Source organism: Geotrypetes seraphini, chromosome 5 (assembly GCF_902459505.1).
Source record: "Geotrypetes seraphini chromosome 5, aGeoSer1.1, whole genome shotgun sequence".
Classification (NCBI taxonomy): Eukaryota; Metazoa; Chordata; class Amphibia; order Gymnophiona; family Dermophiidae; genus Geotrypetes; species Geotrypetes seraphini.
Genome location: NC_047088.1, coordinates 233,482,054 through 233,510,012, shown reverse-complemented (window position 1 = coordinate 233,510,012; position 27,959 = coordinate 233,482,054). Strand labels below are relative to the sequence as shown.

The window sequence follows — 27,959 nt, the reverse complement described above, 5'->3', positions numbered from 1 at the left end:
CGCATGGCGGAAGTCCCATGCTTACAGCCCCGGCGAAGCCCTCCAAACCTTCGGGCTGTGCCTCCACCACACGGGAATACTCTGATACGAGGTCGCCCCCGGTGGAGTGCACCGAGGCAGTGGACATGCCCTCGATGCTGTCCGTGCCCGTTTTCCAGGACATACTCCGAGCGATGATCTCATCGGAGCTGTCCGCTGCAATGGCCCATCTACAACCGGCCTCGACCTCGACCCCGCATGTGCCAGACCAGCCTGAGCCTCGCGTCGAGCCACCTCGGGGAAAAGCGCGCAAGCTTCGCTGCATCCCATCCTCCTCGGACTCCTCGCCGAGACACCCGAGGCGTTCTCCCTCCACAGACCGCCGCGGGGCAAAATGTCGTGCTAAAACGACAGAAACCTCGAACCGCCGTACCTCCAAGAAGGCCCGGGGTTCCCCCACTCTACGAGGCCGTTCACCTACACCTCGTACTGGATCGATGAGGGTGGCGGAGCTATCACTCCAACCCGCGCATCCTCCGAACTCCCCCTCGGACCGGGGCTCCGATCCAAAGTTCCGGGCTTTCACCGAGGGAGTCCGGGTCGAGGTCACCGATTCGACATCGATCGGTACCCCGAACCCCGGCATCGTCTCCGAGGGGCTCCTCGAGACGTCAGAGATCCACGACCCCGGAACACTTTCACAGTGCTTCCCCGGTCTCGGAGCGTGGATCAGAGCAGGAGCCTCGATACTCGAGGGAAGCCTCCCCATCCTTCTCCACTCGACGGAGGTCTCGTTCACCGACACCGCACGGGGCCTCGGGAACATCCCGCCCATCCTTCTCTCGCTTTGTCCAGGACATGGGCCACGCTTTGGACTTAGACCTCCAGTCCGACTCCAGATACTCTAAGGAGTACCTAGCGGAGCTGGATATGCCATCACTGCCCAGAGAGTCCCTTCGCTTACCGCCTAACCCGGTACTCCAACAGGCTTTCTTCAGGAACCTGGAGACCCCCTATATGGTCACAGCAGTACCCTCCAAAATGGAGGCCAAGTACCGTACAGTACCCTTCCCGGGATTTGAACAACCGCAGCTCTCCCACCAGTCGCTGTTAGTAGAATCCTCCTTGAAAAAAGCTCACCCCTCCAGGGTCTCAGCGGCGGTCCCCCCAGGCCGAGAAGGCTGAACCCTAGACAAGTTCGGCAGGAGACTATATCAAAATGCGATGATGGCCTCTAGGATGCAAAGCTACACTTTCACCTTCACATCCTACCTCAAACACCTCATTGGACTACTGAGAGCCTTTGAGACTGACTTACCGGCCTCCCGCCAAGGAGCATTTAGCCTGCTTTCAGAGTCCCTCTCCAACCTCCCAACCGGACGCAGCTACCCCTACTCCTCTCCGAAGCTCGAGATCTGCTTCACCTGAGAGCAGTGGAGGAGGTTCCCCCCGGCCAACGGGGGAAGGGCTTCTACTCCCGTTACTTCCTGGTACCGAAAAAAACGGGAGACCTTCACCCAATACTAGACTTGAGACGCCTCAACAAATTTCTGGTACGGGAAAAATTTTGGATGCTTTCCCTACCGACCCTCTACCCCCTGATTGACGAGGGCGACTGGCTCTGCTCCCTCGATCTGAAGGAGGCGTACACACATGTTCCAGTGCACCCCGCTCACCGCAAGTTCTTGTGTTTTCAGGTGGGAGACCTGCACCTGCAATATCGAGTCCTCCCCTTCGGCCTAGCATCGTCACCTCGGGTCTTCACCAAGTGCCTCGTGGTGGTCGCAGCTACCTTACGCTCCCAAGGTCTTCAGGCATTCCCCTACCTGGACGACTGGCTGATCAAAGCCCCGTCCAGGGAAGGGGTTATCTCAGCGACCCAACAGACTATTATCTACCTACAGAGTCTGGGGTTCGAGATAAACTTCCCAAAATCCCAACTACGCCCCTCACAGACCCTACAATTCATCGGGACCACGCTGGACACGGTTCGCCTCCGTTCCTTCCTTCCCCCTCCGCGCCTAGAGGCGTTAGTAAGTCTGAGCCGAAGGATCTCACTGCTGACTCGGTATCAGCTCGACAGATGATGACTCTCCTGGGCCACATGGCCTCCACCGTCCATGTCACACCCTTCTCCCGTCTCCATTTGAGAATCCCTCAATGGACCCTGGCCTCTCAATGGCGTCAAGACCGGGACCCGACCGATCGTCCCGTGACAGTGACTCCTTCCTTGCAAAGATCGCTCCGCTGGTGGGCCGACTCTTCAAATCTTTCCAAAGGTTTGCTTTTCCTCGCCCCTCCTCACAGCAAGATACTCACCACGGACTCGTCGGAGTACGCTTGGGGAGCCCACCTGGACGGCCTCCGCACTCAGGGGATGTGGTCAGCAGAAGACCGCCGCTGTCACATCAACGTGCTAGAGCTCCGGGCCATCTATCTCGCAGCTGTAGCTTTTCAACATCTGCTTCACGACCGGGTGGTCCTCATCCGAACCGACAACCAGGTAGCAATGTACTACGTAAACAAACAAGGGGGGACAGGCTCTGCCGGGAAGCCATGCGCCTCTGGAAATGGGCAATCTCCAACAACACCTTCCTTCGAGCGGTGTACATACAAGGAGAACAAAACTGTCTGGCGGACAGACTCAGCCGCCTCCTCCAGCCACACGAGTGGTCACTGCACTCTCAGACCCTACGACAGGTGTTCGAAAAGTGGGGGACGCCTCAAATAGATCTGTTCGCATCCCCCCCAATCACAAACTGCCCCTCTTCTGCTCCCGGATACACTCCCCGGACCGACTCGAGGCCGACGCCTTCCTCCTCAACTGGGAGGGAAGGTTTCTGTACGCGTTTCTGCCGTTTCCTCTGATCCTGCGGACGCTGGTCCACCTGAAAACGGTGAAAGCCACCCTGATCCTGATTGCTCCTCGCTGGCCACGCCAGCCTTGGTTTTCCCTTCTACTTCAACTCAGTGTCAGAGATCCACTGCCTCTGCCTCGGTTTCCCTCTCTACTATCACAGAGTCAGGGTTCGCTGTTACATCCCAATCTTCAATCTCTTCATCTGAATGCTTGGTTTTTTTCCCCCTGACTTCTCTCCCCATGTCTCAATCAGTCAAGGAGATATTGGAGGCCTCTAGAAAGACCTCGACGAGAACCTGCTATTCCCAAAAGTGGACCAGATTCTCAGCCTGGTGCTCCTCTCACAGCCAGGACCCGGTGTCAGTCCCCGTCCCTCTGGTCCTTGACTATTTACTTCAACTATCTCACTCCGGCCTAAAGACCAACTCCATTCGAGTACATCTCAGTGCGATTGCGGCCTTTCATCAGCCCCTGGAAGGAAAAGCCCTCTCGCTCCACCCCTTAGTCTCTCGCTTCATGAAGGGTCTTCTGAATGTCCACCCTCCTCTCAAACCCCCTCCGGTGGTTTGGGACCTTAACGTGGTTCTGGCTCAACTAATGAAACCTCCATTTGAGCCCCTAGACAAATGCCATCCTAAATTCCTCACTTGGAAGGTGATTTTCCTGCTTGCACTCACTTCCGCTCGGCGAGTTAGTGAGCTACAGGCTCTGGTAGCGGACCCACCCTTCACTGTATTCCACCATGACAAGGTGGTACTCCGCACACATCCATAGTTCTTGCCTAAAGTAGTGTCTGATTTTCACCTCAATCAGTCCATCGTCTTGCCCGTGTTTTTTCCCAAGCCCCACTCTCACCCCGGAGAGGTGGCGCTTCACACTCTTGACTATAAGAGAGCGTTGGCCTTTTACCTCCAACGCACTCAACCACACCGGAAAGTCCCACAATTGTTTTTGTCCTTCGACCCAAACCGGTTAGGCCACCCAGTCTCCAAGGGCACCTTGTCCAACTGGTTGGCCGATTGCATCACCTTTTGCTACGCTCAGGCTGGTCTCGCGCTGCATGGTCGAGTAACGGGACACAAGGTCCGAGCGATGGCAGCCTCCGTAGCGTTCCTCAGGTCCACACCTATTGAGGAAATCTGCAAGGCTGCCACGTGGTCTTCGGTTCATACTTTCACCTCCCACTACTGTCTGGACTCACTGTCCAGAAGCGATGGCCGGTTCGGCCAATCGGTATTGCGAAATCTATTTGCTTAAATTGCCAAATTCCCTCCATCCCTTTTCAGTTAGCTTGGAGATCACCCACATGTGAGAATATCATGCCTGCTTGTCCTGGGATAAAGCACAGTTACTTACCGTAACAGGTGTTATCCAGGGACAGCAGGCATATATTCTCACAACCCGCCCACCTCCCCGAGGTTGGCTTCTTTGCTAGTTAAGTGAACTGGAGACCACGAGGGGATGCGCCCCCTAGTGGAGCAGGAAGGCACGCATGCGTGGAGCAGCAGAGCAAACTTAAATCTTCAATCAAGTTTGCTTGAAAATGCTTCCACATCGGGGCTCCGTAGATGACGTCACCCCCATATGTGAGAATATATGCCTGCTGTCCCTGGATAACACCTGTTACGGTAAGTAACTGTGCTTTCTCAACTTATCGCTCTCCATTGCAGCTGTCACTGATGCCTTCAAACATGCCATTGTCACACCCCTCCTCAAGAAATCCTCAATGGACCCCATGTGTCCTTCCAACTATCGCCCCATCTCCCTCCTCCCTTTTTTTATCTAAGTTGCTATTACCTGGACTTCCTCTAATCCCATTCTATTCTGGATCAACTTAATTCAGGCTTTTTCCCACTGTTTTCCACGGAAACTGCCCTTACTAAAGTTTAAAATGACCTGTTCTTGGCCAGATCCAAAGGCCTCTGCTCTATCCTCATCCTTCTCGATCTGTCTGCCGCCTTTGATACTGTTGATCACCGCCTACTCCTTGATACGCTGTCCTTGTTGGGATTCCAGGGTTCTGCCCTCTCCTGGTTTTCTTTCTATCTCTCCCATTGCACCTTCAGTGTATGCAATGGTGGTTCCTCCTCCACAGCCTTCCTACTATCGATTGGTGTACCTCAAGATTCTGTCCTGGGACCGCTCCTTTTCTTAGAAACATAGAAAATGATGGCAGATCTATACTTGCTCACCTGGAGAGGTAATCTCCTCCCACGGCTTCCAGCATCACCTCTATGCTGATGATTCCCAGGTCTATCTCTCTGCGCCAAATATCTATACTGAAACACAGACCAAAGTCTCAGCCTGCCTGTCTGACATTGCCACCTGGATATCTCACCGCCATCTCAAATTGAATATGGCTAAAACAGAATTGCTCATCTTCCCGCCTAAACCTACCTCTCCGCTTCCCTCATTCTCCGTCATGGCTGTTGTTGGACCAGGGGCTGGTACCAGGGGCAGAAAGTAAAGGAGAGCCCTTTTGATCCCCTTTCCTCCAGGCTCCCAAAACCCGCCATTACTATCGCGCTGACAGACCCTCACCAAATACAGAACAAGGGATCATAAATTAGAAGCAAAAATAAGTAGACAAGAATTGAACTGGGAACCCCAAAAAGTTAAACTCAGCAAGTACTTCAGCACTGGAGAAATAAACACCGAAATGCATTTCCTTTTCAGTTGAACACAATAGAAAGCTATCTGCTATACACATTTCCCAAAGCTAACATATTTCAGTCAATAAATTTAAAATTTAATTACATTTGTTTTCTGGAGATTAATTTCCATCAAGTTGGTTCCAGTTTCTCTTTTTTTGCTATCCTGTCTCTGTAAATTCTTCTTCAAGCAGTTCTTTGCTGTCCATTGATCATTTCTTCTTTCTCCTGTCTTGTTCCATTCCCTCACTACAACTGCTGATATATTAAACTTTCCATTTAGCTATTTTCTTCTTTTCTACCCGTCTACTCAAATTTCACCCTCTTTCTCCCTTCTCTTCACTGGTATGGATTGTCTGTAACCTGCACACAGACAAACTACCATTCAAGCACTTGGTGACTGACTGAGATGGTAAGACATTAAGCAGATCCCATTGGAAAAATGCTGAATTCTACTATTGAACTGGAAATAAATCCGGCGGTAATTTAAAATAGAAACATAGAAACATGATTGCAGATAAAGGCCAAATGGCCCATCTAGTCTGCCCATCCACAGTAACCATTATCTCTTTCTCTGAGATCCCACGTGCTTATCCCAGGCCCTCTTAAATTCAGACAGTCTGTGTCTCCACCACCTCTTCCAGGAGACTGTTCCATGCATCTACCACCCTTTCTGTAAACAAGTATCCTTAGATTACTCCTAACACCTCTTAACTTCATCCTATGCCCTCTCATTGCATAGTTTTCTTTCAAATGAAAGAGACTTGACTCGTGTGCATTTTACATTACGTAGGTATTTAAACATCTCTATCATATCTCCCCTATCCCGCCTTTCCTCCAAAGAGATTGAGATTTTTAAGTCTGAAGACCACACACCATTTTAGTAGCCTTCCTCTGGACCGACTTCATCCTTTTTATATTTTTTTTGAAGGTGTGGTCTCCAGAATTGTACACAATATTCTAAATGAGGTCTCAACAAAGTCTTATGCAGGGGCATTGATACCTCCTTTTTCCTACTGGCCATACCTCTCCCTATGCAACCTAGCATCCTTCTAGCTTTTGCTGTCACCTTTTCGACCTGTTTGGCTTCCTAAAGATCATCACATACAATCACACCCAAGTCCCACTCTTCTGTCATGCACATAAGTTCTTCACCCCCTAAACTGTACCGTTCCCTAAGGTTTTTGCAGCTCAAATGCATGACCTTGCATTTCTCAGCATTAAATTTTAGCTGCCAAATTTCAGACCATTCTTCAGGCTTTGCCAGGTCTTCATGTTATTCACACCATTTGGCGTGTCTACTCTATTGCAGATTTTGGTATCATCCATAAAGAGGCAAATCTTACCCAACAACCCTTTAGCAATATCGTTTATTAAAATGTTAAAAATAACAGGCCCAAGAACAGAACCTTGAGGCAAACCACTGGTAACATCCCTTTCCTCAGAGCGATCTCCATTGATCACTACCCTCTGTCGCCTTCTACTCAACCAGTTCTTGACCCAGTTCGTCACTTTGGGACCCATCCCAAGGGTACTCAGTTTATTTATTAGACATCTGTGTGGAACACTGTCAAAGGCTTTGCTAAAATCTAAATAAACCACATTTAACGCACATCCTCTGTCCAATTCTCTGGTCACCCAGTCAAAGAAAATGCTCATTGAATACTGCATTGTTCATTATTTTTGTCTTGCTAAGGTTCTGTATGGAGGTAAAATGAGCAGTAATGTTAAAGAAAACATACCTACAAATTACCTGTAGTTTGCATGTTATTAGTATGGGTTGTTTTCTGCTAGGTAATACGAGGGTGGTTTGAAAAGTTTTGTAAAAAAAAAAATCATGTTAAAACAAATATTTAAAAAACAACAAAAACAGTTATTTCTCAACGTAGTCTCCATTGCGGCTTGTAAACTTAGGCCTGGATTCTGTATAGGACATCCTGTCTCAGAAGCTGATGGGCATCCTATACAGAATCACACCTAAGCCTGCCTAAAATGAACCCAGTTCTCTAACCAACATCCATGTTACAGATGCTTGTTAGAGAATCAGGTTGCCACTGAGCTTATCACAGCAACAGATCTCCCTGCTGCGATAAGTTTAGCGACAACCCGTCCCCACCTCCTACGAAGACTACCAGCAGGAGGGATGCCCAATCTCTCCTGCCAGAAGCCCCCCGCCCCCCCCCCCCCCACACACACACACACACAAATCATGGCAGGAGGAATGCCCAGTCCCTCCTGCCCGGCAAACCTCCTTCCTAAGATTCCGATTGGCCCAGGTCCCATGTGGCCGCCTAGGTCCGCCTAAGGCTACTTCTGGGCCAAACCACGCCCAGACCTAGCTTTAGGTGAGCTTAGGCGGGCTTGCACGCCTCCCTAGGCTACTGGAGGCGCCTCCAATCTAGGCAGCCTGCCTCGGAAGGTTATTTTTAAAAAATTGCATCCAAATCAGCTGGTTAGACAGCGGTAGGATGCCTACCGCTGCCTACAATCGGGACGCTGTTTATAGAATACGGGTCTTAGTGTGTGTCCACTTTTGCCAGCCCTTTGGAAAAATAGATTTTGTCAAATTTAAAAAATATTTGTTTGACTTTTTTTTTTTTTTTTTTTTGTAACCAAACTTTTCAGACCTCCCTTGTATATGTTAGTGACCCATGTCGTTGCACTTTAGTAAATTACCCTCCTAGTTAGAAGAGCATAGAAGGTCACATGAAAAGGGCAGTTCTATAAGGAGCCTTCTTGTTTTAGGTGACCATAAATGTTAGTGTTCTAATCCTTTATGCACATAAATGAGCAATTTCTGCAATGGCATGTACTTTGTGGGTGGGCACATAATTACACATGTAGATTATAAAATTTTATAATCTAGATAGGATCTATATAGTTTAGGCATATACATTTGCACAGTTTGATGGCAAATATATGTGCTTATGCCTTTTATATAAGTGTGTTTTCTGATGTTTGTGCTAGTTTTCTATAAAGTATTAGTTTTCTGTTTCTCTTTATTGCATAGGCTTCAAATAAACGCTTTTCTAGTGCCTAAATCTAGGCACTATGTTATAGACAAACGATACTGCCTGAGGTACAGCCAAGTTAATTTTACAATCGAATAGACAGTTTAGTTTTGTCATACCTTAATTGTTAGTACCTAATAAAATTACTGTTATTTGTTACAGCTCTGATAAAAATGAGAACATTTTTATAATTTAGAGTGCGATTTAGCATGAGTCAGGCCTATACATTGCCAAAAAATGCTGCTGACTTAGCTGCTGGCGTTGTTGTTGTGGTATCATTAAAAGAACTGCCAGAAGATGACTAGCCCTTCTTGAACCAGTAAACAAAGCTGACAAACGCTTATGCCATCTTTGTATTTAGTGCTTCATGCTTCCATTCTTCTCATGTCGAGATTGTGAAAATGAATCTAAGAAAGAAAAGGTGTAGAAGGGAAAATATGCAGAAGAATCCCCCCCAAAACGTAGGATCGAGGCATACAGCATGAGAATATTTGCAATTTTTTTCAGATTAATTAGTACACGTGATTTTGAAGAATTGTTTGATGGACATGAAGCCAGAATTCAGAAGCGATTCACAGATTTTGATGCATATGAATCCTCTATAATAAAAACCTAAGCGCGCACTTAGGGTTTTGTGATCCTTGCCACCATGCTGAGTCCCTCCGCGCCGAATTCCATTTCCGGCACTTGGGTCGGCTTGCGACAGAGATTTCAGCGGTGGTTTGACTCCTGCGCTGCCGGGACGCCTCGTCTCACCCCCCGACCAGCAAACGTAGCAGCCACGGGGCATTTGCTAGGCCAGCCCACTTTAATAATGCTGGATTCAGTTTCTTTATATAACCAGATAAAAGGTCCAAATGCAGTCCCAAAATACTACAGACAAAACAGCAATGTAAAGCCAGCAGTTATTTATTGAGTCTGTAGAAAACAACCTTATAAATGGTGGAATTAAGTCCAAAACATTTGAAAAGTAGTCCTTCGGCCCAACATGTTTCGACACTTAGGCCCAAATTCTCCATAGGGTGTTGATATCGGCAACGATCTGAAAAGCAGCCACCAATCGTGTGTGTCTCCGCTAAAGATAGGTGCTAGAAATGTAGGCCAAAGTTTTCCGGGCCTACGTTTCTGGCGCCTATTTTTGTCGTGAATCACGTCTACATAGACACTTTAGGCTGCCTAATACTGCTTCCGGCGTTAGCCACACCCATAGTAGCTTTCGGCGGCCTAAAACGCTTACAAAGGCATGATTCTATCATGTATTTACTTTTATTTGTATTCCGTGCAATGCCTTGCGGTTCTATGCAGTGTACAAAAGGAATACATCAAGGAAAATTGTAAACATTAAAGATAGATAAACCAAAACATGGTATTAAGGCACATAGATATTCCCTATCTGTCTCAGACGGGATCACAATCTTTGCGTATTTAGGCACCAATAGGCATGTTAACAGTGCCCTTTATTGCCATTTTAAACAGCATTTGTTATTTAGGCACTGGTAGAGTTCCTACCCAGCGCTTAAATTTAGGCACTGTTTCTAGAATTTCCTCCTTGGTGCCTGTTTCAGAGGCACATTTTTATAAAAATACATATCAATGGAACAGATCTACCTAAAAACAAAAAAAAAAAGAGAATCATAAAAATCTTAACTAACCATCTGTATTAAAACAAAATATGGACACACAATAATAATGAGAAACACAGCACCTCATAAAGAACCCCACACACCATATAAAAACATTTATATAGGCATCTGCCTATGGCTTTTATAAGGTTGTACTTGGGGCTCATCTTATTATAAAACTAAAAAAAAAATAAACTGTACATTTTCAAAATTTTAAAACCTAAAGAGACATTCAACCAACATCATATTACATTAAAAGCTGCTGCTATCTTATATAAAGTCTCAACATCTTAGCAGTCTTACCAAGCAGGCAGTCAATATCTTTTTAAATTAGTTTAAAAAAAAAATTCAATAGATTGTAAGAGGAGCTGTCTTAAAATTATAATAATTTAAATTGATTATTATTGGTATTAGCTTCTGCTTTTAATGGAATATGATTTTGGTTGAATATTTTTTGGTTTTTAAAATTTTCAAAATGTGTAATTTTAATTATCCCAGGACAAGCAGGCAGCATATTCTTTACATGTGGGTGATGTCATCCATGGAGCCCCGTTGCGGACAGCTTTTCAAACAAACTTGATTGAAGATCTTAAAGTTTGCTAGTGCTGCACCGCGCATGTGCATGTGCCTTCCCACTCAGCTAGGGGACACATCTCCTCAGCGTGGCCTCAGTTCTTAGTTTTCCATGGAGCCAGAAAGCCCTGTCTTTTCTCTGCGTTCAATTCTAAGTGCTTTCCTGCACCGAGGCTTCTTTTGTTGTTTTCTTCGATCTGAGTTGCTGTGCAACACGTCTACAGTCTTTTTGTTATTTTTTCCTTCAACCGATTTCGCCAGGGGACCCTGGTTTTCGTCAGGCTGCCTGGCCTTGTGCGGCCACGGCCACATCTTCTCCCTATGTCTCGGCCTGTTACCAGGTCTAAAAAGTGCATCTCCATCACCGACCCGCACCGTTGGTGTATCCTCTTGCCCGCGTTGTGCCACTCTCCAACCTCGGGCTCTTCGATGTCGGCGGGCCAAGATTGCTGAGCTCTTCGGTGCCATGGATCAGCCGGAAAACAAGACCTCAACCCCGGTCTCAACCTCGGCCTCGACCCCGAATAGTCCCCCTCGGCTTCGAAGACCTCGACTGCTCTGGCTGCTAAGGCCTCAGCCTTGGGAAAGTCTCCTCTTTCTCCTTCATGTTCAGCTCCGCTACCGAAGAAACCTTCTACGGAGTCTCTGGCATCCCAGGCAGTGAGTGCAGTCCTGCCAGCCTCTACGAGACCTCCTCTAAAGCGCGCCTCCAAGTTAAGGGAATACTCTACCTCGAGGTCGCCTTCGGAGTGCACTGCTGCACCGCTCCGACTGAACCCATTGGTCTCGGTGCCAATGTTTGAGGATATGCTTAAGGCTATCTTGACCACGCAGATCTCCTCGGTTTTGGCCCAGCTTGCCCTGGCTTCGACTTCGCTCCCTGTTAACCAGCCTGAGCGTCATGCCAAGGGGCCCTGAGACAAGCCTCGTCGCTCTCTCCAATTGTCCTCGAGTGATTCTTCCCCTGCTCTCTTGAGGCGGGCTTCTCCGGCCGCCCAACCTCGATCGAGGCACCGTTCCAAGCATACCTCGCCTTCGAAGTGGCAGTCTGCGAAACGGTCTAGGGACTCTCCTCCTAGGTGGGATAGGTCTTCAGGGCCTCGAGGTCCATCGAGGCATCGGCCCTCATCGAGTCTGGGTCTCGACCTCGGCTGTCTTCCGTACCTCCTCAGTCTCCGAGTCAGTCGAGGTCGAGGACTCCCTCCTCGCAGCCTCGTCGGAAGGTCTCGTCCTTCTTGGGCTCACCGAGGGTCACTCCCCGGGTTTCCATCCCTCGGACCCCGGGCTCCTCGCCTTCCAGGCAGATCAAACGCAAGCATTCATCGACGCTTACCCTGTCTCTTAGCAGAGCGTCCTCGACATCTATGCTTGTTGACACTGACATGCCGGCACTGTATTTGAGGGAGGCCTCTCCCTCTTTCTCTGCTGCTCTGAAGTCCAGATCCTCTTCGCCTCTGGAATGGCACTCTTCTGCCAAGACTTCCTCCTTCACCAGGTTCCTTCAACTGGACCTTCAGTCTGAGTTCAGGTATACTCGGGAGTATTTGGAGGAGATGGAACTTCCTCATCCACCGAGGGAATCCCTGTGTCTCCCCTTGAATCCGGTCTTAAAACATACTTTCTTCCGGAATTTGGAGACGCGTTATGCCATTCCTGCCATACCGTCCAAGATGGAATCCCGCTATCTGACGGTCCCATGCAAGGGGTTTGAAAAGGCTCAGCTCTCCCACCAGTCCTTGGTTGTGTAGTATTCCTTAAAAAATCTAACCCCTCCAAGGTCTACGCGGCCGTACTATGGACAAGTTCGGCCGGCGCCTATACCAAAATTTGTTGATGGCGAACCGGGTCCTGAATTACAATTTCAATTTCACATCCTATCTTAAGCACTGCATCAAATCCATGCCGTCTTTCCAGGATGATTTGGCTGCCCACCGCCGGTCCAAATTCCGCGAGCTTCAGGATACGCTGTCGCAGATTCGCCTTTATATGTTCCAGGCTACTTATGATGCCTTTGAACTATCCTCGAGGGTCACAGCCTTTGCGATTAACCATGCGTCGCCTAACCTGGCTTTGCATAGTTGACATGGACCCAAATTTGCAGGACCGTCTGGTGAATCTCCCATGCTTGGACAATGAGCTCTTTGATGACTCCATCAAGGTGGCCACCAAACACCTCTCTCAACATGAACGCTCCTTCGCCTCCTTGGTCAGACCTAAGGCGAAGCCTACTCCTCCTAAGGCATACAAGTTGCCGCCCAGGCGCTATCCCCAGAAGTCTACGCCAGCCTTTTCACGCCCGCCACCCAGGCGTCAACAACAGTAGAGGGCCCCCCCAAAGCCTCAGGCCCCTGTGACGGCTAAACTAGCGCTGTCCTTTTGACAATCCTGGTTTAAGTTTTATTATTAGGATTTTATATACCGCCTATTAAGGCTTTCTAAGCTGTTTTACAATCAGGTACTCAAGCATTTTTCCTATCTGTCCTGGTGGGCTCACAATCTATCTAACGTACCTGGGGCTATGGAGGATTAAGCGACTTGCCCAGGGTCACAAGGAACAGCACGGGGTTTGAACCCACAACCCCAGGGTGCTGAGGCTGTAGCTTCAACCACCACACCACACACTCCGCCCCCTTTCGTCCTCGAGCCTTCTCCTCTGCCCATCGGAGGTTGCTTCAGCTTGTTTTGTCATCAGTGGGAGCTGATTACATCGGACAACTGGGTCCTCTCCGTCATCAGGGATGGATACTCCCATCACTTCCTGACGGCGCCTCCAGACCTGCCTCCAAGAGAGTGTCTTGCCAACAGGTCCCAACTTCCCCTTCTTCTTCAGGAGGCTCAAGTCCTCCTGCGCCTCTGGGCGGTGGAGGAGATCCCTTTGTGTCAACAGGGCACTGGGTTCTACTCACGGTACTTTCTAGTCCCCAAAAAGACCAGGGACCTACGCCCTATCCTGGACCTCAGAGTGTTGAACAAGTTTCTGGTCAAGGAGAAGTTCCACATGCGCTCTCTTCCCACGTTATATCCCCTGATGGACGAAGGGGACTGGTTATGCTCGCTGGATCTCAAAGAGGCCTACACTCACATCCCGATTCATCCGGCCTCTTTCAGATTTCTTCACTTTCAGGTGGGGGATCTCCATCTACAGTATCGAGTTTTCCTGTTCGGACTCGCATCCTCCCCGAGAGTCTTCACGAAGTGCCTCGTGTTGGTGGTGGCGCAGGGTCTTCAAGTGTTCCCGTACTTCGACGACTGGCTCATCAAAGCTCCGTCCAGGCCAGAGATTATTGCAGTGACCCAACGGACTATTACCTTCCTTCAGCGTCTGGGCTTCGAGGTCAACTTCCCCAAGTCCCAGTTGTGCCCCTCTCAGTCTCTGCAGTTCATCGGAGCGGTGCTGGACACAGTTCGCCTCCGCTCTTTTCTACCTCAGCCTCGGCAAGATGTCCTCATTCACCTATGCCAGAGGGTCTCCCTTCAGTCGACGGTTCTGGACAAGCATATGATGATTCTGCTGGGGCACATGGCCTTCACCGTTCATGTGACTCCTTTTGCCAGACTTCGCCTCCGGGTTCCTCAGTGGGTCCTGGCATCCCAGTGGAGACAGGACCGGGATCCTGCCTCTCAACACATTGCGGAGACTCCCTCCTTGAAGTGGTCGCTCCGCTGGTGGATGTTCTCTTCCAATCTTTCCAAAGGTTTCCCTTTCAGCCCCCCCACAGAGGGTCCTAACAACGGACTCTTCTGCATACGCCTGGGGGGCTCATCTTGACGGTTTCCGTACTCAAGGTCTCTGGTCCAGCACCGATCGTCGCTGTTACATCAATCTCCTAGAGCTTTGGGCCATTTTCAGTACTTTGAAGGCCTTTCATCATTTGCTTCAGGATCGGGTGGTTCTGGTTCAGACAGACAACCAGGTGATGATGTATTATGTCAACAAACAAGGAGGTACGGGGTCCCTGTCTCTTTGCTAAGAAGCTCCACGGATTTGGGATTGGGCGATACGTCACAACATCTTCCTCCGAAAGGTCTACATCCAGGGCAAGCAGAACTGCCTGGCAGACAAATTGAGCTGCCTTCTCCAGCCACACGAATGGACGCTACACTCCTCCACTCTGCGGCAGGTGTTTGTTCGATGGGTGACTCCGCAGATAGATCCGTTCGCCTCCCCCCCTCAACCACAAGTTGCCTCGTTTCTGCTCCAGGATTTACTCCCCGGACCATCTCGAGGCGGATGCTTTCCTTCTCAATTGAACGGACCTGTTCCTCTATGTGTTCCCTCCATTCCCTCTGATTCTGAAGACTCTCGTCCAGCTCAAGTCTGCCCGCGCCACCATGATTTTGTTAGCTCCTCGGTGGCTCCGACAGCCGTGGTTCTCCCTCCTGCTTCGACTCAGTGTCAGGGAGCCTCTGCTTCTGCCTGTGTTTCCTTCTCTGCTGTCTCAGAGTCAAGGTTCACTGCTGCATCCCAATCTGCAGTCTCTGCACTTAACAGTTTGGTTCCTTTCGACGCGATTCCCTCCTTCTGTTTCTCTCAGTCTGTTCAAGATTTTCTTGAGGCCTCTAGGAAGAGTTCCACTCGCCAGTGCTACACCCAGAAATGTATTAGATTTTCTGCATGGTGTGCTATGCATCGCATGGAGCCACTGTCTGCCTCCTTGTCTTCCATGCTGGATTATCTGCTGCACTTGTCTCGGTCTGGTCTCAAATCGACATATGTTCAAGTCCACCTCAGTGCAATTGCTGCTTTTCATCAGCCGCTTGATGGGAAACCGTTCTCACTACATCCGGTGGTTTCCCGGTTTATGAAAGGTCTTTTCAATGTCCATCCTCCGCTCAAGCCTCCGCTGGTGGTTTGGGATCTGAATGTGGTTCTGGCTCAGTTGATGAAACCTCCCTTTGAGCCCATCGATATGTCTCTTTTGAAGTTTCTCACTTGGAAAGTGGTGTTCCTGATTGCCCTCATGTCTGCTCGCAGAGTCAGTGAGCTGCAAGCTCTGATTGCAGACCCGCTTTTTACTGTTTTTCATCATGACAAGGTGGTCCTTCGTTCTCATCCTAAGTTCTTGCCTAAGGTGGTTTCGGATTTCCACTTCAACCAATCCATTGTTCTTCCTGTGTTTTTTCCTAAGCCTCATTCTCATCCTGGAGAAGTGGTGCTACACACTCTTGACTGTAAGAGGGCGTTGGCTTTCTACCTGCAACGCACTCAGACTCATCGGACGGCTCCTCAACTCTTCATATCATTTGATCCGAATTGGTTGGAGCGTCCTCTCTCCAAACGCACCTTGTCCAACTGGTTAGCTGCTTGTATGTCCTTCTGCTACGCTCAGGCTGGTCTTCCGCTGCAGGGTCGGGTCACGGGGCATAAAGTCAGAGCGATGGCGGCGTCTGTCACTTTCCTCAGGTCCACGCCTATTGAGGAGATCTTCAAGGCCGCCGCTTGGTCCTCGGTTCATACCTTCACCTCACACTACTGTCTGGATACATTTTCCAGACGCGATAGCCAGTTCGGCCAGTCAGTTCTGCGTAATCTGTTTTCCTAAAATTGCCAACTCTCCCACCGTCCCATTCTGGTTAGCTTGGAGGTCACCCACATGTAGAGAATATGCTTCCTGCTTGTCCTGGGATAAAGCACAGTTACTTACCGTAACAGGTGTTATCCAGGAACAGCAGACAGATATTCTCACAACCCACCCGCCTCCCCGGGTTGGCTTCTTTGCTAGCTATCTGAACTGAGGCCACGCTGAGAAGACGCGCCCCCTAGCTGAGCGGGAAGGCGCATGCGCGGTGCAGCACTAGCAAACTTTAAGATCTTCAATCAAGTTTGCTTGAAAAGCTGTCCGCGACGGGGCTCCATGGATGACATCACTCACATGTAGAGAATATCTTCCTGCTGTCCCTGGATAACACCTGTTACGGTAAGTAACTGTGCTTTTTCTTCTTAGTTTTATAAGGACTGGAGACCCCTGAGCATAACCTTTATGAATGCCATAGACTAGAAAAGGACACCAGAAAGTTCAAGAAAGCAATGGAAGTAAAATCCAGATATTTTAATCCATCCTCCTTTTTCTAGAGCCATATGGTAACCCTAATAAAGACCATCCGCTTAACAGACTACTTTAACTAATAAAGCAACATAGAGGAGATAGCTGGCTAGTACCCATTAGGAACACAACATAGAACATGGTACAGATATTATGTGTGCAAATAAGTAGGATTTAGTATGAGCATAATAAATAATATTAATTCTAACTGCAAACTACCCCTTGACCCCCTTATATTCTCCCTCCTTTCTGCACTCTCCTGTACTTAAGTTGCTGTATAGTCTTGTACTGTCCAAAATGTTTTCCTTTGTGAATGTTGGCTTGTAACCCGTTCTGAGCTACTGGGAGGACGGGATAGAAATCTAAATAAATAAATAAAATAAATTATATGTGTATATATGTAGGATGATTGATCATGCTATAAATGTGTATGAATTGAAAACCATGTCAAAAAAACGTTAACTCTGTATTGTAACACCATTACAGAAGCTCATGTAAACTGCTCTGAATTAACTTCCAAGTCATTAGTAGCAGTATAGAAGCTTTCAATAAACATAGATGGCTGCCTAAGTAAAAGGTCTTATATGGTGTGTAGATATTTATGAGGTGCTGTGTTTCTCCTTATTATGTCTCCATATATTGTTTAAATACAGATGGCTAGTTTAGTAATATAAAAATCTTTTCTTTTCATTTTTTTTAGATGGATCATCTGTCCAATTGATACATACTTTTATAAAAATTTGCTTCTAAAGTAGGCACTAAGGACCTGATTCTATAAATGGTGTCTAACGCCTAGGTGCCATTCAGCATGGTTGTCAGTCAGTTGCTAGGCGCCATTTATAGAATCGTGCCTAGCAGTGTCTAAGCGGTCTTAGGCACTGGTAGGCGTTAAATCTTTAGGTGCACTGCTCTTTTTAAGCCAGGGTTTTCTTGGCTTAAATGAGTGTGCCTAAGGTGCCTACTGGCGCCTAACTCAATCCACACCCAAACTCCACTCCTAACCACGCCTACTTGCTTTGTAGGTACCGATAGATTCCTCAATAATTAGATTTTAAAAAGAAATGTTTAATTGGTTTTTAATGGTTCTGTCAATTATCAGTGCTGATTAAACCAATTAAAAAAAATAAGTTAGACACCTAGATCGGCTAGGTGCACAATCTATGTGCCTAACTGTAGAATCGGAGCCTAAGTGCCGATGGACTAGTTTTTGAGTGTTTTGGACTAAATAATAATTTCACTGTTTATAAGGTTGTTTTCTACAGACTTTTTAAATAAATAATTACTGGCTTTACATTGCTGCTTTGTGTCTGTACTTTCAATTTTGTTTTATAACAACAACAATTATTTATTATTTCTATAGTGCTACCAGGTGCATGCAGCGCTGCACATTGTACACATAAGAGATGGTCCCTGCTCAGAAGAGCTTACAATCTAATTAAGACTGCCCCTGCTCAGAAGAGCTTACAATCTAATTAAGACTGCCCCTGCTCAGAAGAGCTTACAATCTAATTATATAATCATGTAAGTGGAGATTATCCTGTGAATGTTTTACTTCAGTTTGGAGCCCATTGTATATCTAGATGTAGCATTTAAAATCATAAAAAGTTGTAGTAGAAGAATGGGTTTTGATGTTGGAGTGTCAAAAGTTTTTCATTCTGTTTTTCATTAGGTAAGTGTGGTCCAAGACTCTGTAAATATATCAGGACAATCTAATACATATACTCTAAAGGTACCCGAGTGCCAACTGGCAGAAGATTTAGGAAGTCTATGGGAAATGTCAAGATTTACAGATTGTAGCCTTTATGTAGGAGGACAAGAATTCAAAGCTCATAAATCGATTCTTGCAGGTACTATTTATCATTCTATTACCTTTCTTTATGATCAGTTCATTGACAGGTAAGGTTAAATGGAAGTGCGCTAATGTTTCTTTCTCTGGTTACAGCACGCTCGCCAGTGTTTAATGCAATGTTTGAACATGAAATGGAAGAAAGCAAAAAGGTAAAGTAACTTTATGCAGCAGTTGAAAGGAAATGTGTAGATATACCAATTGAGTACTTAAGAGTGGGAAAGTACAACTTTTCTTTAAAAAGTAAAGGTGGTGTAGTGTTTTGTTGTTTTGGGTTTTTTTTTTTGTAAATCTGAGCAGTTCCCATCTGTAGAGACAGATGGGATTTCAATACCAGCCATCATTTATCCCACATTGCCTGAAACAGATGTTTACTTAAATCATTTTATTTCTGAGATTTAAACCCGTGATCCTGTGTACTAGAAACTAGAAGTTTGTGGCTAATCCTCATAAGCCACTTAAATGTAAACATAACCCATTTGACCAGAACATGAACTCCAGTGGACCAACAAGAGGTGTGCCTAATCGATGATCTTATATGAAGTGAGCTAGGCAGACACACCCTTGCTGATAAAACAATTCTTGGTGGGTGTTATTTGTATTTATGGCAGTCCAGCTCTTATTTTTAATGCATATTAGAAAGTTCTTCCCTGATTTGCACTGAGCCTGGTTTCATAGAAACATAGAAAAATGATGGCAGATAAAGACCAAATGGCCCATCTAGTCTGCCCATCCACAGTAAACATGTGCCTATCCCAAGCCCTCTTTAATTCAGACAGAGTCTGTCTCCACCACCTCTTCTGGGAGACTGTTCCATGCATCTACCACCCTTTCTGTAAAAAGTATTTCCTTAGATTACTCCAGAGCCTCTTAACTTCATCCTATGCCCTCTCATTCCAGAGCTTCCTTTCAAATTAAAGAGACTCGACTCATGTGCATTTACATTATGTAGGTATTTAAACGTCTCTATCATATCTCCCTTCTCCCGCCTTTCCTCCAAAGTACACAGATCGAGATCTTTAAGTCTGTCCCCATATGCCTTCCTCTGGACCGACTCCATCCTTTTTATATATTTTTGAAGGTGCGACCTCCAGAATTGTACACAGCATTCTAAATGAGGTCGCACCAAAGTCTTATAGAGGAGCATCAATACCTCCTTTTTCCTACTTGCCATACCTCTCCCTATGCAACCTAGCATCCTTCTAGCTTTTGCCGTCACCTTAAGATTGGCCACCTCAAGATCATCGCATACAATCACACCCAAGTCCCACTCCTCTGTCATGCAGATTCTTAACCTCCTTATCTGTACTGTTCCCCTGGGTCTTTCCAGCCCAAACGCATGACTTTGCATTTCTTAGCATTAAATTTTAGCTGCCAAATTTCAGACCATTCTTCAAGCTTTGCCAGGTCTTTCTTCATGTTATTCACACCATCTAGCATGTCTACTCTATTGCAGATTTTGGTATCATTTGCAAAGAGACAATCTTACCCGACAACCATTCAGCAATATCATTTATAAAAATGTTAAAAATAACAGACCCAAGAACAGAACCTTGAGGCACACCACTGGTAACATCCCTTTCCTCAGAGTGATCTCCATTGTTCACTATCCTCTGTCGCCTTCCACTCAACCAGCTCCTGACCCAGTTCGTCACTTTGGGCCCTATCCCAAGGGCATTCAGTTTATTTATTAGACGTCTGTGTCTGTTAAAGGTTTTGATAAAAACTAAATACACCACATCTATCGCACTCCCTCTTTCCAATTCTCTGGCCACCCAGTCAAATAAATTGATCAGATTTGTCTGACAAGACCTATCTCTAGTGAATCCATGTTGCCTCCAGTCCTGTAATCCACAGGATTTCAGAAACTTGACTATTCTCTGTTTTAAAAGCGTTTCCATTAATTTGCTTACCACAGAAGTCAGACTTACCGGCCTGTAATTCCCTACTTCTTCCTTACTTCCACTTTTGTAGAGAGGGACCACATCATCCCTTCTCCAGTACCACTCCCGACTCTAGAGAGGCATTGAAAAGGTCTGTCAGCGGAGCCACCAGAACTTCCCTAAGTTTCTTCAGCACCCTCAGATGTACACTATCCGGCCCCATCGCTTTGTCTAACTTTATTTTAGCTAGCTCCTCATGAACACAATCCTCTGAAAATCGATTAAGGTCTATTACTCCTCCATACCTATTCACGTTTGTCTTCTGCGGTCCTGCTCCTGGCGGTTCAGCCATGAACACAGCACAGAAATATTTGTTAAGCAATTCAGCCTTTTCTGGGGGGTGGGAGCGGAAGCAGACTGCCGGGCACGATGGACCCCTGTTCTGACCCGGCAGAGGCAGTGCTATGTTCTTATGTTCTTTATCAGCTTCTACATATTTCTCCCCTTCACCTTTGAGTCTCAGAATGCCACTTTTGCATTTCTTCCTATCACTAATATATCTAAAAAAATGTCTTGTCTCCCCGTTTTACCGTGTCAGCTATTTTTTTCTTCCATTTGCATCTTTGCTTTCCTGACTACATGACCAGCCTCTCTTAACTTTTCCAGATATTTTTGCCTGTCTTCCTCTGAGATCTTTTGTAGTTTATAAAAGCTAATGGTTACTATGGATGGGCAGACTAGATGGGCTATTTGGCCTTTATCTGCCATCATGTTTCTGTTTCTTTTCCTCTTACTTTTACTTACTTGCCTCGCAAAAAGGTTTGTCGCCCTTACAATTGCTCCTTTTCGTTTTGCCCACCGTATTTTCACTCCTTCCAGATGTTCCCAGTGTGAGTTAGGCACCAGTAGGCACACACATTTAAGCCAAGAAAACCCTGGCTTAAAAAGAGCAGTGCACCTATGGATTTAACTCCTACTGGTGCCTAAGACCGCTTAGACCAGGGATGCCAAATGGTCGATCATGATCAACCAGTAGATCACAAAGGCAACGCGAGTTGATTGCGTTGCCATTGCAATCTTGTTCTTCCTGCCTCTCGAGCCAGGCCAGGCGCGTACAAGCGCCGGACCCACAAGCCTTCACCTCAGACGTCAGAAAGGAAGTTCTGACGTCGGAGAGGAAGTTCTGGACCAGCCAATAGCTGCCTGGCTAGCCTGGAACTTTCTTTCCGACGTCTGAGTTAACGTTGGAGGTGAAGGGTTGTGGGCTCAGCGTTTGTATGCGCCAGGCCTGGGAAAGCAGAGAGAAATCGGCAAGGTGGCTGGTTGGGGGGCGGCCGCAGGGAGAGAGAAATAATCGGGGAAGCGGAAATTGGCGCGATGGCTTGGGGGGTGCAGAGGGAGAGAGAAAGAAAGAGAGACAGAAAGAAAAGGGGAGGGGGAAGAAAAAAGAAAGGCAGAAAGAAAGAAATATTGGATTTACAGAAGAAGGAAGTGCAACCAGAGACTCATGAAATCACCAGATAAAAAGGTAGGAAAAATGATTTTATTTTCAATGTAGTGATCAAAATGTGTCCATTTTGAGAATTTATATCTGCTGTGTATATTTTGCACTATGGCCCCCTTTTACTAAACAGAGATAGTGGTTTTTAGCGCAGGGAGCCTATGAGCATCGGGAGCTGTGAGTGGCATTCAGCGCAACTCCCTGTGTTAAAAAAACCGCTATCAAGGTTTAGTAAAAGGGGAGGGGGTATATTTATCTATTTTTGTATAGTAGTTACTGAGGTGACATTGCATATTTTAGTGTCATCTGCCTTGACCTCTGAAAAAAAACCCGAATACAAATGATAATTAACATTTTCTCTGCCAAGTGTGCTTTGTGTTTTTTTAAATTTTATTGTTGGTAGATCCTTTTGACTTGGTCACTTTAAAAGTAGCACGCAAGCCCAAAAAATGTGGGCACCCCTGGCTTAGACACTGTTAGGGACGATTCTGTAAATGGTGCCTAGCATTGACAACCATGCTGAATGGCACCTAGGAGTTAGACACCATTTACAGAATCAGGTCCTTAGTGCCTACTTCAGAAGTAAATTTTTATAAAAGTATTTATCAATTGGGCAGATGATCCACCTAAAAAAAAAAAAAAATTATATTCCTAAACTGAGATGACATTGCATATTTTAAAGTCATCTGCCTTGACTTCTTTGGGGGAAAAAAACCCTAATATAAATGATGATTAACATTTTCTCTGCGTACAGTGGTCCTTTTACTAAGGTGCACTAGCTGTTTTAGAGCACGCTAAATATTAGAGCACACTAAACACTAACGTGTCTATAGACTATAATGGATGCATTAGCTTTTAGCACACGCTAAAACGGCTAGTGCACCTTAGTTAAAGGACCCTACAGTGTACTTTGTTTTGTTTTGTTTTATTTTGTCGTTACCATTATGTATTAACAAGATTATACTGTATATGAAAAGTAAATGGAAGAAATTGTATTACAATTAGTACTATTATGAGGGCGGGTCTGGGGCAGAGCCTGGGTGGGGGTACTTGGCTTGAAGAAGTTGAGAAACCATTGGCCTAATGGTTAGTACCGTAGACTATAAACCAGGGGACCCAGGTTCAAGTCCCACGTCACCCCTTTCTTTTTTTCCTTTAAAATGTGAGTCCTCCAGAAACAGACATGTACCTATTTTCCCTAAACATTTCACACCTGCAATCCTAAAGGCAGTTGAGGTGGTGTACAGTAGGTATTTTCTTGTTTCTGGATGGCTCAGCATTTAAAATAAGAGTTGTAGAGGGATATGTACCTGGGTGCTCAGGTTTACACTCCACTGGATTGATTACAAGACTGTCCCTGTGTGACTGGCCATTTTCGGAAAAAAATGCTGGCAGGCGGATATCCTTGTCCCTGTTATTTTTGGTGTTCATAATTTGGATGCTTCAATTTTGTAAAATGACTGTTCATTTTGGAGCAACCCCAGAATAGGCTTTAAAATTTTTAAAAAAATTATTTTCTGATCAAGTACAATAAAATTCATGGGGAAAACATCAATTCACACAGGTTTTCCAACCTTAGGTTTTACTGGTCAACCCTAGGGCTACAGCCAATTTTGTGTCTGTCTATCCATCTGTCTAGGCATGTACTGTGCTTTGAGTATAGTTCAAGTGTGTATTTGAATTGCATTTTTATAATTTTGTTTAAATCTTTTTATTGTGTATTTCTTCTTTTCATTCCGCTGTTCCTACCAGAACCGAGTAGAAATTAATGATGTTGATCCAGATGTATTTAAAGAGATGATGAGATTCATTTACACAGGAAAAGCACCAAATCTCGATAAAATGGCTGACAATTTGTTGGCAGCAGCAGATAAAGTAAGTGTTTTAATTTTTGAAGCAGAAAAATTGCTCTCTCCATGCATGTATGGGGTAATCTTATAACAAGATGCCCATGGGAGAAGTTCAAAAACATGCCTTTACTATAAAGATAACCTTAGTTACCCAAGTGCTTTTTACTGGAATTAGTCCTAGGTTGATATTTTTTAGAGGTGTGTAAGCCTGCTAATTGCTAGTAAATGATCTCCCAAGTACATAACTTACATTAATGCACATTTTTTATTTTATTTTAATAAAATAGGCATCCTGGTCTAGCTCCAGTAAAAACACAAAGGAAAATGTTTACAAAATTACCCCCACCCCCATAAAGTGCATATATTACATTCCTTTATTATTTTGTGTTTGAGTTGTTGCATAATTTTAGAATATTTTTAAAATACTCTATTTTTTTTTTTTTTAAGACTTTGCAGTCGAAAGGATAGTTGTCATTCTGTATTAAGGACTTATCTGTTCTACTTATTTACTCTTCCACCCTTCTTTGTGGTAGTAAGCTGGAGTATTTTGACATTCTGTTAGCTTATGCTTACCATTACGACTACATCAACTAACTATTCACTAAGCGGAAAGTTATTTATCAAATGTTAATTATACATCAAATTAATTTATCAGCATCATACTGGGCATACTTGTCAAATAGTGTGGCAGAGAGCTGCAGCACAGCATTGCTCCAAGTTCTACTGTTGCGTAATGAACCACAGCAGGGTACATAATAACTTCATGACTAAGAACAAAGGTTACTCAGAGTAATGGAGTAATCTGCACTTATGGCTTTAGCTTGACCTAGCTTATTCTCTGCCTTGTCCTGTTTTCTTTCATCCTTCAGTATCATCTTTTTTTTTTTTTTTTTCTGAATCCCTATAGCTTCTCCCATTCTCTTCCTCCTTTAATCCCTCTCTCCTAGGTTCCTGGAGCTCCCAGCTGAGAGATAATGTATGAGGTAGTTGAATTGTTTCCCATCATTATTTCCACCTTTTTTTTCCTGGTGTTAATCAACTTGAGTCTGGCATTCAAAGAATTATCACTATCATTAATCACCTTATAGTTCCAATCACATTAAATTAAATTAACTGAATGCTACTTTCAGCTGGAGCACTTAGTGAACACTCAGACCCACAACTTTATCCCAGTGAAATCACGGAATAGCTGTGTAAAGAGACCATCATAGTTGCTCACGGTCTCACCCACCTTAACAACAAAACTTATGATACGTCAATGTAAACACAAGGATAAAACAAGAAATAACTTATCTTACAATGGTGAGTAATGATCAATACAGCTACTCCGGGCACCACCTTAATTCCTTCAATTGCATACATGCATTCTACTGGCCCCCCAACCTAGGTTTCACCCATTGGCTTCTTCAGGAGGGGTACTATAAATAAAAAAGTGACTCTAATTAACACCAAGTTCACCAGCACACACTGTGGTTAGAAGTGTGTTTGAGAGGTTTGAGTGTGTGCTGGTGTACTTGGTGTGCAGTTGAAGGAATTAAGGTGGTGCCCGGAGTAGCTGTATTGATCATTACCCACCATTGCTTTGTTAGAGCATATTTTAGAACTGTAGGCTTTCTTGCCAGGGACATCTGTTTTCACTCAGGCCATGAGGTTTCTACTATCCCCTGGGCATGACAGTCCACACAAAGAACACTAGAAACCCATGCCTTTTTTAAGCGGGAAACCTTTAGTATTTTAGACAAAGAAAGAAAGATAGCAAAATGGAGTCAGATTTCCCCTATGATCTGGCTTAATCCAGCCCTCCTGGTAACCCCTAGCGTTTTTCTGTTATTCTCTAATGTTATTTTTCTGGCCTTTGCCGCAATCCATATTCAATTTGTTTATATTTGTGTACCAACTTTTCATAAGTTTCTATTGGGCTTGGCCTTAACTATCACATATGCATCTAACTAGATTTATCCAGACTCACATGAAAAGAAGGCATCTCATGTGTAGAAAAATCTACAAAACACTCCACAAGCATATCTTACACACTATCCATTCCATTACAGCATCTGCCTGAGCCCAAGTCAAAGTCGGGACAGGTTCTATAGCACCATGCGTTTGAGTGAAAATTTAGTTGTTTTGGTAATTTTTATTTTTTCAATCCACAATAATTAAAATACATTGCCTGTGGTCAGCATTTTGCCTTTATTCGTATAAATTTGTATTTGTTATAATTAGGATTGCATTTCTATTTAAATTTTAATTGTGATTGTGTATAATTGCCCCCCCCCCCCACCCTCCCAAGTAACTTCTTTTAACTTTGGGCAAGTCGCTTATCCCTCTACTGCCCAGAATCACAAGGAGCTGCAGTGATGGGGGGGGGGGGAATAAATGGCATATCTTTTAATTGTGCAATTAATCACAATTTCAATTTTTAATCAAAACACACTCCTTAATAAATCCAAATTTAAAAGAAATACAGTGGTTTACGAGCATAATTTGTTTCAGAAGCATGCTTGTAAACCAAAATACTCGTATATCAAAGCGAGTTTCCCTATAGGAACTAAGGGAAACTTGCTTGATTCGTTCCCACCGCTGCTGTACCCCCCCACCAAAAAAACCAGCATTGCTCCCACGCTCATGAAGGCCCCCCCCCATGTTATCCGCCATCCCCCCACTCGTTTTGCCCCCTCCCCCCCCGCTCATGGCGCCCCCCCCCCCAACGGTCCGGCACCCTCCCCTCCGCGATCCGGCACCCTCCGCTCGCATCGCACCCCCTTCCTGCCGCGATCCGGCATCAAGAAGGCACCCACCCACCCGATCACATTTCTTAGCCCCCATTTGGCACCAGCACCGGCACCAACACACAGGACATGCCGGTGCCGGTACTCGAAGATCTGCCTCCTTGAGCTGGGCCTTAAGCATCTGCGAATGCTCAAGGCCCAGCGCGAAGGAGGCAGATCTTCAGGCACCGGCATGTCCTGTGCGTTGGTGCTGGTGCCGGTGCCAAATGGGGGGGTAAGAAATGTGATCGGGTGGGTGGGTGCCTTTTTAATGCCGGATCGCGTCGGGGAGGGGTGCGACACGAGCAGAGGGTGCCGGATCGCGGGGGGGGGAGAGTGCCGGATCATGGGGGAGGGCCGCTCATAAATCAAGGCACGCTCGGTTTCCGAGGCGCCGATTTTGCGAATGTTTTGGTCGTCTTGCAAAACACTCGCAAACCGAGGTACCACTGTATGTACAATTCCAATTTTCTCCTTATCTTAGATAGGGTGCATAATTTACATTGTATGATGTGTTTATGAACATCCTGAAACTCTGTCCTTTGCTGCCCTTGTGTTTTTTCTCTTTCTTGTATTTTAGTATGCACTGGAACGACTAAAGGTCATGTGTGAGGAAGCTCTATGTAGTAACCTGTCAGTAGAAAATGTTGCCGACGTTCTTATTCTTGCAGATTTGCACTGTGCGGAACAGTTGAAAGCACAAGCAATAGATTTTATTAACAGGTAAGAATGGTTTGAGGTAATTTTCTTTTTGTGAACACATATGAAGTGTACTTACACCTGATTTTATACGTATGAATGCTGTAATTCTTTAACCACAGATGCAGTGTCCTTAGACAACTTGGGTGTAAAGACGGGAAAAACTGGAACAGCAAGTAAGTAGAAATGGATTTGGTAGTTCAATTTTTCCCAATCATTCTGTTGTTTAATGGTCCAAATATACTATACCATCATACCTGGTTAATCATCAGTATTTTGCAAACTTTGTTTTATCTGAATTTCAAAATGCATCAAACACCCAAGAGCTATAGCTGGCTTATTATTGAAATATATCCATGTTTACAATACCATGTAACCTTAAAAATTTAACCAGGGCAAATTATAGTTGGATGAGACTTTTACTACAGAGTAAACCCATCTAAAATGGAGTAAACCAAGCAATTATGAATTTCCCATCAACCAAATCCATGTCTGCTGTTAAATTCATGCTTACAATTGGATGAATAAGTAAAGAACACTGGGCAGTTGTGTTTTTTTTCAGCCAGCTTACTCTGTAAGGCAGGGGTGTCAAAGTCCCTCCTTGAGGGCCACAATCCAGTCAGATTTTCAGGATTTCCCCAATGAATATGCAAGAGATCTATTAGCATACAA

The 27,959-nt window shown here is 45.5% G+C and overlaps 1 protein-coding gene across 4 annotated transcripts in view; it reads left to right on the top strand.

Annotated features, from left to right (window-relative positions):
• The window catches only part of SPOPL (speckle type BTB/POZ protein like), an 82,002-nt gene that overhangs the window by 44,306 nt on the left and 9,737 nt on the right, over positions 1-27,959 (top strand). For 3 of the 4 annotated variants that reach the window (XM_033947016.1, XM_033947015.1, XM_033947017.1), the window contains exons 6-10: positions 18,410-18,587; positions 18,683-18,738; positions 23,723-23,845; positions 27,169-27,311; positions 27,410-27,463. In XM_033947016.1, coding sequence (XP_033802907.1) covers positions 18,410-18,587; positions 18,683-18,738; positions 23,723-23,845; positions 27,169-27,311; positions 27,410-27,463 — 554 coding nt within the window. The remainder of the gene's footprint in view (positions 1-18,409; positions 18,588-18,682; positions 18,739-23,722; positions 23,846-27,168; positions 27,312-27,409; positions 27,464-27,959) is intronic. The other variant, XM_033947018.1, reaches the window with a different exon arrangement.